General features: G+C 43.3%; 1 protein-coding gene across 1 annotated transcript in view; it reads right to left on the bottom strand.

Moving 5' to 3' along the window:
* Positions 1 to 13,508, bottom strand: part of BPIFC (BPI fold containing family C) — a 39,010-nt gene that overhangs the window by 11,949 nt on the left and 13,553 nt on the right. Inside the window, exons 5-12 of the mRNA XM_045553016.1 lie at positions 12,435 to 12,590; positions 12,248 to 12,311; positions 10,142 to 10,202; positions 8,324 to 8,415; positions 6,769 to 6,945; positions 5,315 to 5,368; positions 4,321 to 4,491; positions 3,608 to 3,675 (exon numbers count right to left, since the gene is read on the bottom strand). Coding sequence (XP_045408972.1) covers positions 3,608 to 3,675; positions 4,321 to 4,491; positions 5,315 to 5,368; positions 6,769 to 6,945; positions 8,324 to 8,415; positions 10,142 to 10,202; positions 12,248 to 12,311; positions 12,435 to 12,590 — 843 coding nt within the window. The remainder of the gene's footprint in view (positions 1 to 3,607; positions 3,676 to 4,320; positions 4,492 to 5,314; positions 5,369 to 6,768; positions 6,946 to 8,323; positions 8,416 to 10,141; positions 10,203 to 12,247; positions 12,312 to 12,434; positions 12,591 to 13,508) is intronic.

The raw sequence follows: 13,508 nt of genomic DNA, 5'->3' as shown, positions 1-13,508 counted from the left end.
AGACATTCAATGGCTGTGTAACCTTGAGTAAGTTATTTAAACTCTTTAAACAGTAAAATGGGGATAATACTACCTACCTGACTGTTTATTTAATCTACTGACATTTATTGAACAATGTGCCAGGCCCCGTAGGTAGAGTTGTAAGGTTTAAATGAAACAATATAGGTGCTATGATTGGCACAGGACCTAATAGACAACAAAGGCTCAATAATGAAGAGTAGTCACAAACTGTAGAACAAAAGGCTGATTCTCTCTTAGCTGTCACTGGGCAAGAGACAGGGGAGTGAGGTATATTCTGAATAGGAAGATTCTGGAAATTGCCTTGTATAATTGAGGACCTCCTAGGCTAAGACTAGCCCTGAATTTCAAATAATAGTCATAGCCAACATTTCTTGAGCACTTACCATACACTTCACATATAATAACTCACATACTCCTCACCACAATCTCTTGCAGTAGGTTTTATTACATCATCATTTTATAGAAGAGGAAGTGGAGACCTAGAGAGGTGAGAAACTTGCCTAATACCCCACACTAATAAATACCAGGGCTGAACCCAGCTAATCTGACTCCAAAGCTTGTGATCCTACCATGTCTCTAAACCAGCACATTCAGTTTGTCTCTGATTTCTGCATCTCGTGTCTATGCAGCCAGCCCCATGTGGCTCCAGGAAGAGGCAGGATGGTCAGAAGGGCCCTGGTGCACCTGTATTCCCGATTCTTCTCAGAGACGTTCTACTGATCCCCACCCACTGTACGCCTTTCCTGCTGTGTCTCTCTGACATCACCCAGGACCAAACCAGCTCATCCTGAAAAGCCGCCCTTGGGGAGCCCGGGGGTGGAGGAGCCGGCTGGAGCAGAGGGCAGGGCCAGGCCTCCTCTCGTTTGGCTGCCTTAGGCTGGAGTGGGGCCTGGCCCACCCGCCTTGCCCGAGCCAGCTCACTGCCTGCGGTTTGCTGAAACAGCCCCTGCCGGAACTACCCTCAAACTCAATGGCTGTGCAACAGGACCTTGTGCTAACAGGGGCCCCACGCTTGCTTTAACGCCCTGCTGTCTCCATCTTGAAATTCTTAATAATTTTTGGAAATGGGACCCCCTATTTTCATGTGGCCTTGGGCCCTGCAGATTATACATCAGAGCGCAGGACACCGCAGGGGAGTGGAGGAGGCAGGGATCCTAATTTCAGGGTTCGTGTTTGTGAGGTCAAAACACACTGTGGACCACAGGAAACCAGAGAACGAATTCACACATTTCTTGGCATGATGTGAATTCAGGGGATCAAAATCAGTTTTTTCAATTATTCCCATAAATAAACATCACACCCATTGAACGCACCGTTGCTTATTAGTTAGGAACGTTAAGAGATGAGGGTCGGCTTGACTGAAGCAGACGTGAACCTGGTCTCCCTGCAGGTGGTCTTTCCCACCTGCCCACCACAAGCTTGAAATCCCACCGTTATTCCATCCTTCCTTCTGGACACCTGCTCAAACGCACACGTCATTTCCACCTTCCCCAGGAGCTGGCTGCCTCAGTTAGCAGCTCTGCCCCACTCCTCCCCAGTCAGCCTCTCTATTCCGCCTGGGCCTTTCCTCTCTGCCTGCGAACAGACTGAGGTCTCACCTGCATGCACAGTCCTGCTGCTCAGGCAGTGCAATCCAAACTCTCCTTCTGGTGGCCTCAGACGCAGCCAGTGCCTCACCTTCAGTCCTTCCCCTCCTCTCCCTCCTGCTCTCTGCCTTCCCTCCTCTCAGCATTAGAACTGCCAAGTAAAGATCACCCATCATGATGCAGGTTTCATCAGCCCATCTCCTAGAAATAGGGCCACCTGTGACTTCTCGAGGTCTGAGGCACTTTACCTTGTGGGGTGACGCTCTTCCGGAAAAAAAAAAATATATATATATATATATTTATTTTACAACTGTATTGGTAAAAAGATAAATATAACCAAGTCTGGATTGTATTCATTTTTAAAATTCTTATTTTAAAATATATTAAAACATTTTCATGGGTCCCTATAGCATCGTGGGCTCTGGGAACTGTCCCCGTTCAGCCTAAAAGAGAAGTCAGCTCTGCTTTGAAGGGCTGGGTAAATTTGAGTGAAGCCTTCTTGAAACTTTTTCTCTCTGGGAAACCATACTACCTTTATTTATTTATTTTTTTCTTGAGACAGAGTCTCACTCTGTTGCCCGGGCTAGAGTGCCGTGGCGTCAGCCTAGCTCACAGCAACCTCAAACTCCTGGGCTCAAGCAATCCTTCTGTCTCAGTCTCCCGAGTAGCTGGGACTACAAGCATGTGCCACCATGCCCAGCTAATTTTTTCTATTTTTAGTAGAGATGGGGCCTCACTCTTGCTCAGGCTGGACTCAAACTCCTGATTTCAAGCAATCCTCCTGCCTTGGCCTCCCATGGAATGCTAGGATTACAGGCATGAGTCACTGCACCCGGCCCATACTATCTTTTAAGAAAAATCTATTCCTTTCTTTGGAAAAACAGTATAGCTACAAAGAAAATTTTAACGAAAAACAAAACCACTCATAATCCCATATCCTAACACAACTCTTCATTTTCATTTGTGTGATTCCCTTCTTTGTCCAAATGCAAAGCTGTTTTCCTCTTCTAAATGTGCAGCTGTTTTACATCACTGATGGATGTTGTGTTCATGCAGTTTTGTATTCTGCTTTTTCCATTTAACATGGCTTTATCGAAAACATTTTCCATGTTTATATTATACAATAGTCTCTACAACCATTGTGTTGACTTACGATGATTGACTTACTTCCCTCTGCCCGTTGGTTTCTCAATTCTTTTCTGGCTCTGCTTTAAGTCTGTTTTATTGCTTTCTTTTCTTTCTTCTACAAACTCAGTCTGGGCCATCTGCTCCTGCTATAAATCCTCCCGCAGGTAGCCTGATTGATGACTTCAACCGCCAGCTTACAGGGCCCAGGAAAATGAGCTTTGAAGGTGGTTCTTCCAAATGTCACCTAGTGCTCAGCGATCTCTGTCTATGACCTGCTCTTGCCCTTTCACACCGCCTCCCTTGCATCTGCGGGCCAGCTGGGCCACATGGGGCAAGATCTTGTTAAATTCCATGCTCTAGTAATGGGATCAGATCGTCAGAGTCTGAAAGTAACTTAGACGTGATCCAGGCCAACTTCATTATTTTACAGATAAGGAAACTGAGGCTTGAAGAGGCTAATAGACTTGATCATGGTTATAGAGCTGGTGAGCAGGACTTGAAACTTGGCTTCTTAACCCCCAAATTTTATGCTCTTTCCTCCATATTACACTCTGCGTTTGATGAAGAGGTCATTTAGTTTATACTGCTGTACCATGAGAATATGCACTTATACTACAGAATTATATTTATAATTATTTTGTTCCCCTTTTTACTTTAATATGATTCTAATGGGAAGAAAAAAGAACTTTACAACGCAATTTTTAGTTAAGTCTGTACTGCAAAATGATCTGGTCCATTGCAGGAGAAGCGCTTAACTGACTCACGCTCATATGATGGGTAACTTAATTTGTTCTCTTATTGGACACTTTGTCTCTGTGACCTTTGACTCACTTATTACTAAGGTTTCCAACAATCAAATCAACTGATCTTACCTGTTCAGAGACAAGGAGCAGATGAGTCTTTGTCCCAAAATAACTAGGCCAACACTGGTACTAGCAACCTGCAGATGACAAAAGCATTCATTACTAAGATGAGTAAATCTGTCCATTTGGGCCCCACATAACTTCCTAGAGCAGAAACATCATAAGCCCAACTTTCCCTTTTATTCTCAGAAGACATTGAAAAGAAATGGCTCTGAATATCCTGTTTTCAGGTAGGGAAACTAACTGTAAATTCTTTTTGTTTGAAGGCCGTCTTCGAATTATTTTTTTTTTCTCCTAATCTCTCTTCACTATGTGTGTGTGTGTGTCTGTGTGTGTGTGTGTGACATTTTGATTAGGTTCATTGTATTAGTTCCTTTCTATCACATTGTATTTGGTCTTCATATGCTCAAATAAACTAGAGTTCCTCCTTGATTGACTTATTTTAAGGAAAAAAGAAATTTAGCTATCCATGTAACTGAGGTGATGGGAAGAGCATACATGAAATAGAGATTGGAGAGAGATTTTATGATGTTTGGGAGTGTGAGCACAGGCCTCCCATCCAGCCACACACCCTTCCCTGAGTCTCAGCTTGGTCTTCACTCTTAACTGATGTATCACCACCTCCCCTCCAGCCCTCCAACATTTAGAAGCTGCTGGTCAGTGGTCCATGCCAGGAAGAGGATCGGCACCCACACGCTGCCTGGTTGTCTCCCCAGACTTACAAAGTCCATGGAAACGATGGTTTCCACCGTGGAGTTCTTGGGCTGAGTGAGCATGATGATGGAGGCAGGGATGTCCAGGGTGAAGTTGCCTGGTTGCAAGCTGATCACGGGAGGCTCCGTGGCCATGATCCGTACCATGAAGGGCTGGGACAAGATGTATATCTCAGCAATCTGCCCAAGTTCAGGGGAAGAAATGGAGATTGGGAGCCATGAGTTGATGAGGAGAAATAAAAAATTTAGGGTGGTCTGTGCTTATTAAATCTTACATCATGCAGTTAAAATAGAAAAAAGCTCTTTAATAATAATAAAAATTACAAACAAAAACAAAGCAATAATAACAGCCAACAGTTATTGAACACAATACTTCATGCTGCCTGCCGTGCCAGGGGCTTCATGCATTCTCTCATTTAATCTTCCAAACTCCCTGTGAGGCAGATTCTATCAGTATCCCTGGTTTATAATGGAGAATATGAGTCTCGGAGAGGTTAAATGCTTTTCTCAAGGTTCTAGGAGAATGAGTTGTAGAACTGGGATTCAAACCTAGGTTTGCCTGACTCTAAGTCCTTGCTCTAAAATCAGGATGCTACATGAACATGTCCTTGTCCTCAAGGGCAAACCTGAGCCTATAGGTACATTACGTTCAATACTTAGTATGCTATGAAGGCGTAATACTAATAGTTGCTTTACTAAAGTCACAGGCAGTGCACTAATCCCTCATTTAAAGATTAAGTACTTCATTTAAGTGAATAAATCTTTTATTTAAGCTAAGTATTTTAAGTGTGGTGGAACCTTGTGGAAGGAACAGGTGATTTATTTTGTGAGCTTACAATGCCTTTAATTGTATTTTAACTTGTACTGTTCGGTAAATATTTGATTAAGAGAAAACAGCTCTTAAGAATGGAAAGATGGACTCATGCTTGGACAAAAAAGGAATATGAAGAACCCACAAGTCTCCCAGAAGTAATCACAGTGAAAATCAAACCTGAGCACTCACCCGGGAGAGCACGTTGCCAAGGCCCTGAGAGTTTTGAACGAAGTGGTTGGAAATCTGGAAAATAAAGTCCATCATGTCACTGTAAGGTTTTTATACCTGGGTTGTCTTTTCAGGGAAAATGTAGTGTTCCCTATAGTTTTATGAATTGTGAATCTGTTGCATGACGAAATGTGTAGTGTTTGAAGGTGACCTATCATTTTATAGCTTAACCATAGGGAATCTGAGGCCCAGCAAAGTAAAGTGACTTGCCCAAGGTCACACAGGAAGTTATATTCCTTTTGACCTTGGGAACACTGTAGATACTGTATATGTACAATCCATGTATAAATATTCTACAGTCATTAACAGTAGGTCTTGTGCTATTGTCCTTGTTTTCAGAGATTACTGAGATACAGGATGCTTAAGTAATTTACCTTCACAGATGGATAGTTTTCAATTCTGAAGCCAGAGGTGTCTAATTCTCAGTATTGTGAAGTAGCTGGTGCTGCCACACTTAACATTTTGAACATAAGATTTCTAATGACTTGTATAACTAAGATGTACAGAATGAGAAGATTTAAAAGGGATACTCAATAACTTTTTGGCTGACTGGCTGGAGAGAGTGCTCCATTACAAAAGGGAGGTGCATGACCAGGGGAATCAGAGTATCTTTACTATTACTGGTCACTGTAGATAAGTCATTGTGATTACAATCAGGATAACTCTATGCTAGCATAACACAAAGAATAATGACAATGACGATAGGTAACAGTTATATAACACTTAATTTGTGCTGGGCATTGGTCTGAATGCTTTACATATATTTAAATCTCTTAATGCCCATATCAACCCTATAAGTGTGGAACTATTATTATCCCCCCTTTCCAAATGAGAAAACTTTGGCACACAGAAGTTATTTTAAATAAATTGAAATTACCTAAGGTCACAGGAAAGAAATGGTGGAAGGGGGTCTTGGCAATATTTAAGATTAATCTAGAACAGACAGCAGCTATCATGAAAAAACTGAAATTTAGCAGATCTGGAAGCCCAACAACTCCCCAGTGAATACAGGTTGAGGATCCTTAATCTGAAAACCTGAAGTCCGAAATGCTCCAAAATCTGAAAATTTTTGAGTGCCAACATGACACTCAAAGGAAATGCTCACTGGAGCATTTTGGATTTTGGATTTTCAGATTAGGGATGCTGAGCTGGTAAGTATATATTGCAAATATTCCAAAATCTTAAAAAAAAAATCCCAAAGCCAAAACACTTCTGGTCCCAAGCATTTCGAACAAGGGATACACAACCTGTAACAACATTCCTTCCACAATTCCTTCCTTCACTCATTGTCTGGCTGGGAGCAAGAGCCTAAAAGGCCCAGGAATAGAAACTATGGAATAAAAATCCCACACTGGGATACTCATAAAAAGGTTGAATAATGACGCCAATTGTCTTCATCAGTTGACTCTCCTCACCTCTTTGGTGGAGAGAGTGACGTCAAAAGCCCCCGCTGTGAAATAAGCAAAGGACGCAGATTTGAAGAAATACTCGGAGATCCCAATGTAGAGCATGGAGTCGCTTCTTTCTGGGAGCATGAAAGGAACTGGTGAGAAGGGGGGGTCGGCGAGGTTTTCCAGTGGGTAGAACACGCCCTATGGGGAAACAGAGAGAAAGACCAGTGCATCAGGTGAGAACTCAAATGTGCAGGACTAAGAAGGTGGAGCCTTTCAAGTAAGGAAAGGAAAATTCCAGAAACTCAGTAGGGATGAAAAAATGATAAGGCCTTCTGATTCCTTGACCGGGGACTATGTTTCAAAGCTCTGATGATTTTTGAGCATAATTGGGCACATCTGTTTACCCTAACCCTAACCCTAATTATTTCCCCCCAGGACCAGTGAGGGACCCAGTGACCCAGTGAGAAGGTCCTGTCGGCACTTTTCTCAGACAAAGAAAGAAGGTGCATTTAGCTGGTGGGGACACCTCTGAGTAGTTCCTGAGGTGCCGTGTAGACGTGTCAAACCCTTGACCTTCAAAATCGGTGTCTGTTGGGTACCTGGGGAGTCATAGATAGACTCAGAAAAACCCAAGACTCCAAATGGTTTAAAGCATTTTTGTGGCATTTCTCAGGCTGCTCTCATTAGTTATAGGGCATTATTACAAAATGTTGTCTTGTACACCATTGAACTGATTTGAAAGACCCTGGTGAATGAAATATAAGCTAATATGCATTTTTAAAAGACAATGATATTAGCATTGGGGCAAAATTAAACATAAGCACAACAACTGTTTTTCTAGGATCAGTGAACACCATTTCCTTGTGCTTATGGCCCTGAGGGAGGTCAGCAGCCCTCAGTTAAATCCATTAACCTGACAGTTAGGAATGGAAGTACCAACATGTACTACCAACTGGTGCATCAAGTTCTAGTAAATGCAGACCACTCTACTTGCTGCCTCCTAGCCTCAAACCTCCTCCTAGAGGCAAACACATCCTGATACCTCTTTTGAAGAAGGAAGACATATGTTGTACAATCCAAATCAGAAAAAACAGTCTTTTGAAAAGGTATAAACATGAGGGAGTTGCTCAAAAGAAAATTTAATCATTTGAAGAGCATGTATATATAACTCCTTCTGCACATAATCTTTGTTCTCTAAATCTGTGGTCCCCAACCCCTGGGCCGTGGCCCGGTACTGGTGCATGGCTTGTTAGGAACCGGACTGTGCATTACCGCCTGAGCTCCACCCTCCACCCACTCCCTGATCTGTGGTCCATGGAAAAATTGTCTTCCACGAAACTTAGGAAGTGTGCTGCACAGCAGGAGGTGAGTGGTGGGCGAGTGAGCGAAGCTTCATCTGTATTTACAGCCGCTCCCCATCACTTGCATCACCGCCTGAGCTCCACCTCCCTCCAACCCCTACCCCTGTGGAAAAATTGTTTTCCATGAAACTGGTCCCTGGTGCCAAAAAGGATGGGGACTGCTGCTCTAAATATTGGCTGTTCACAGCCAGGATGAGGATTCTAATGAAAGTTACCTTCAAATTCAGGTCAAGATAGTTTTCAGTAACTTCTGGAGAATCGATTAGGGAATAATCCAGCAGAGTATAGTTGTCAATCTTCCTTAAAACTAAATAACCGACAAAGGAAAAACAAAATCTACATTCATTAAAAGCATAGTATATGTATGATGTCTATCCAGGATAATATAATTGCTAATTTTCTGTTTAAAATATCAATTCTCCCTTTTCATAAGTCATTCCTGTTCACTTTTGAAAATCCAGGAAAAGTAGATAGAGAAGAAAGTAAACATCTTCCTCAATCATATTCCTCTGAGAGAAACGTCAGTAAATTTTTGGTATACAGTAGTCCCCCCTTATCCCTGGTGGATACATTCCAAGACCCCAAGTGGATGTCTGAAACTGTGGACAGTACTAAACCCTGATACAATGTGATAACAATTATGTGAACATGGTCTGTCTCTCTCTCTCTTTCTCTCAGATACAAATTGAGATATTGTAATATTTTTGGACCACCATTGACTGCAGGCAAATGAAACCATGGAAAGCAAAATCACAGATAAGGGGAGACTACTGTATACCTTTTTCGGTGCACACACACATAAACACACAAAATGCATACATAGTTCTTTTTAAAAAAGTGAATCAGCACAAACAAAAGTCCCTTACCAATATTAAGCCCTATACATTGGGTTGGTATAATGAAAGATTTTCCAGTTTGATGTTATGAATTTCTATGTGGTTAGTGCTTCATATTTTTATAAAAGTATGCATTGCTGTTGTAATTAGAAATATTTTTAAAAAAGAGATTGTGAGATAGAAAATAAAATCCATGAAGTTCAAGAGGCCAAGGGAATTCTCCTGCACAGTGCTTCTAATTCAAGTAATTTTTTGTATTATAATTTTTAGGACAAAGTAGAAGACAAGGAGACCAGGGGACAGTGGTGGGTGAAGTTCCCAGAAAGCATGATTTCAGCATCTGGTAAGATTTCTTGGAAGAGACCATGCTTGATCTGAGGTTTTTTTGTTTGTTTGTTTGTTTGAGATAGAGTCTCACTCTGTCACCCAGGCTAGAGTGCCATGGTGTCAACCTAGCTCACAGCAACCTCAAACTCCTGGGCTCAAGCGATCCTCCCGCCTTGGCCTCCCAGAGTGCTAGGATTACAGGTGTAAGCCACCTCGCCCGGCCTTGATCTGAGTATTAAAGATAAAGAGGAGTGGATCTGACAAGGGGAGGTTGACGGGTGAAGAGTGGTAGGGATTGAACCCTGCAGGGCTTAGCACAGCACTGGCACAGAACCGGGCATTCAATACGTATCTGTGAAAGGAATGAATAGATGGAGGGCAGAGGAAGCTCTCAGGCAGAGACAACAGCAAGGGAAGGGCAAGGGGTGAGGGGGCAGTGGATTGCTGCGGCAGAGGAAGGTGCAAGATGAAGCAGAGGGAGGTGAGCAGGAAGCAGGGCATGGTGAGCCTCGTAGTCCATGCTAAGGTCCTTGGACTTGGTGCTGAAGGCAGCCACCGCAGGGGTTAGAACCCAAGAATAGCCTGGTCAAGATTAGTGTTAATCCTTCTGAAGAGAATGAGTTTAGTGCCACATCTTGGATTAGAGCTCTTGAGGGTTTAATTCCTGGACCTGCACCTTGTCACCTGGAGCCACCAAAGAGAGCATGTTCTATGCACAGGGTGCATCTTCCCACACACCTTCCAAGGACTCTCATTTGCAGAGCATCAAGCAGAATGGAGCTAGAGACTTTCTTGAAAAGCAAACTCAGAGAGCACCCGCGTTTGAAGGTGGGAAGAGAAACAACCAGAACAGACAGTTCTAGGACTCACCTTCCAGTGTGCTCAGATTGGTGTTTAGAGCTTCAACCTCACCTGCGATAATGGGACAGAGCTGGCCACAAAAGAAATAAAAAAAAATGCAGGTTATCATATTGTACTGGAAACCCTTGTTGACGGGTCTAGACCTTGCAAACAAAGGCCTTCTGGCTAGGAGACACTGTCCCTTTGGCCATCAAGACTTCCCCTTAAATTAGTTGATGCTTATGGGTCTCAAGTTACATATGTATGGGCAGCATGTCATTGAATGTTGGCTAAACTTCATAGCAGCTGGGACTACACCCAGTCAGCCCCATAAAAGAGCCTTGGCTTTTCTCTCTGTGACATGATAGGGCATGCACCCAGTCCATGCTGCTGCTGTCACTCCTGGGGAACCTGCTGCTGGAGTCACTGTGTCTTTCCTGACTGCTGAGGCTGCCACCCACCTGCCATGTCCTGCCTGGAGTGGTTAGAGCTGGAACCTTTACCAGCTACCCCCCGGGGCTAGTTTGAGAGCCCATTAGACCAGAGACCTATTTGGAGATACATTGTGCTTTTCCCTTTCTGGAATTAGAAAATTAGTCTTGAATCAGACTAATATCTTTAGGAAGGGGCACAAGTGCCTATTGTGTGCTCACTGATGTGCGCAGCAGAGTGGTTGCTGTGGCCTGGGGGTGAATCTTGATTGGGCAAGTTACTTGTACCCTCTGGCCTCAGTTTCCTCATCTGCAACATGAGGATGATCATTGTGTCTACCTTATCAAGTTGTTGTGAGTAGAAATCAAGGTAATTCATGGGAAATGGCCCAGCTCATAGGAAGCATCCAGTAAACATTAGCTATTGTTTTAACCCCGTTTCATCCTGACTGCAGCCTTGAGAGATAGGCATTATTGTCCCCATTTACAGACAGGAAGAGCCAAGCTTAGAGAGGCCAAGCGAGTTGGCAGGAGTTGTACAGCTAGGATTTGAGATCTGTCTGACACAGCTAGATAGCTGTGGTCTGAGAATTCTTTTCTATCTTCCAGTGGCACAGACAAAACCACAGAAGCAAAGCATCTGTGATCTCTAAGCCATCTATAAACTTCAGGCAAACTTGACTATTGGCTGCTATGACATAATTCATTCTTCACTGGCCTCCTGACAGCGGCCAAACAATCACACCTCGTTTCACACAGAGGAATGGTCAAGTGTGGGGTCCTTGAGGTGACAGTACACTTTCCCAGTGACTCCTTAATGTGCCCATTCACTGGCACTCAGCACCTGTCAGGTAAGGATGGAGAGGGACTGTGAGGCTTCAGAGTTCTCTGACCAGCCGTGCAACCTGCCTGGACAAGCTGCTTGATGCTTTTGAGTGTTGATTTCTTCACTGACTTTCATTAAGCACCTGCTGTCTGCAAAGCACCAAGCTGAGCACCAGAGACATGGCGATAGCCAGACACTGTCCTGGCGTTTTCCAGAAGAGTCCTCCTTCTTTTCCAGTCCTCCTCATCCCTGTTTGTCTCCCCGAAAATACAGGTAAAGGGTTCAGGAAAGATGCGGTCAGGATCAGAAAGTGCACAGCCAATTCTATCATTCCCTTCCTCAAACACTGACTTCTGGAACCAGGATATTTATAGCTTTGGAAGATAATTCTACTTTCCTTATTCCATTTCCTGGAAATAATTTTCCTTCTCCCTCATTGCTTACCTGTACAAATCCTGACTGTACTTCAATGTCTAGTTCAAGTTCTGCATTCTCTAAAAAATATATATCCCAGGACACTTCCAGGTCCTATTTCTTTAACTTTTTCATTCCTCTGAACCTCTTCAGTTTAATCCGAATATCATGCAACTACGTATTAAATTCAAGTACTCATTCCATTATTGTTTCACAAGCTTAAATTTGGTTTTTCTAAAAAGACAAGTTTATTCCTCTTTCATATCCCCAACAGAGCCTAGTCAAGTGCTGGGCGTGCAGTAGGTACATAATTAATAAATTTGTGTGGATTGTTTGCCTGCCCTATGGTGAGAAACTTGAAGGAGAGGCTGTTGTTTTATTCATCTCTGCATTTTCAGCACCTACCAGAGAGTCTGCCACATAAAAGGGACTTGAGAAACAGTTATTAAGTTGCAAAAGACTTACCATTTCATTTAAGTTCTTTAAAATGGGTTTTTCCATGGGCTCAGCAAAGGAGTTGTATAAGACACTAGGAAAAAAAGAGAAAAAAAACTTACTCAGGAAGCATATTCTGTCAGTCATAAACCTCCCCTGGGTGCTGCATGAGTATCCAGCCCAGACCATCCACTGCCCACACGGTGGTCCCACTCACCTGAGCTCTCCAGAAAATGAGACGTGGGCATGGCTCACTTGGGCATAGCAGTCCTGGAGCTTCAGGGTTGGATGACCAGAGACATTTCGGGTCAGGATAACAATACCGGTAAAGTAGACCCCGGAGAGAAAGAGATCAGCTCCTCCTGCATCTTGGCTGTGTAGAGAAAAAGTGCAAGGTTACCCAAGCTTGGGCCAGGCACGGAGATAGATCTTGTTTCTCTAATAACCCAGAGACTCTCCAAGCTCCTGGAGGGCAGGGACTTTGTCATGTTCACCTCTGGATTGCTGGCACCTACAACAGGTAGGAACGGAGTAGGTGCTGAATGAAGATTTACTGAACAAATGAAGTAATGAACATGTGCATGATAACAGCTTTGGGGATATTGTAGGTATTTCATCCTGAGTGCTCTGGCCCTGGTGGTGGTTGAGCACATATTGAGCACCATTCATATACAATGTTTGTTTGGAGAAAGAACATCAGGGGTAAAGTTGGCAACACCTTATTCAGGAGTGGCACAGACAGGGAAGTGTCAGTTAGATGCAGTCTGTGAACTCCTTGAGGGAATGGACTGTGTGCATGGCCTGACACAGAATAAACATTCAATATATGGTTGATGAGTCATCAAATAAATGAATGAACACATGAATCTATGTTGTTTATGGGGAAACATGACATTTTCATCTACAATACTGAAGTGCTTAGGACGGGGATAATGGTATGCAGCAGGCACTCAATAATTGCATATTGACTGACCTGCTGGATAAATGAATGTGTTATGTGTTCTTCTGGGCCATCAGCCAAGGAAGAAATAAGCATGACACCCAGGACAGTAACTTGTTCATGGTAGGTGGTCTGTAGACGTACCTTGAATTTGACTGTTTCTTCTATATGAGGGTGCAAAGGCTTTTTGGTTGGGGGAGAATTGGGCTTAAGCTGACAACCATCCTTCAACCTGTCTCTGTGTGAGTTAGGAAGGCTCCATTTCCCATTAATTGCCCCTGTAGATGGGGAAGTGTGTTGTATGGCTCAAGAATATGCAGCGATTTGTTGGTGGATCTAAAATGCTGGGCA

The sequence above is a fragment of the Lemur catta genome, chromosome 6 (assembly GCF_020740605.2).
Source record: "Lemur catta isolate mLemCat1 chromosome 6, mLemCat1.pri, whole genome shotgun sequence".
NCBI classification, from domain to species: domain Eukaryota; kingdom Metazoa; phylum Chordata; class Mammalia; order Primates; family Lemuridae; genus Lemur; species Lemur catta.
This window is presented reverse-complemented; position numbering and strand designations above follow the sequence as displayed.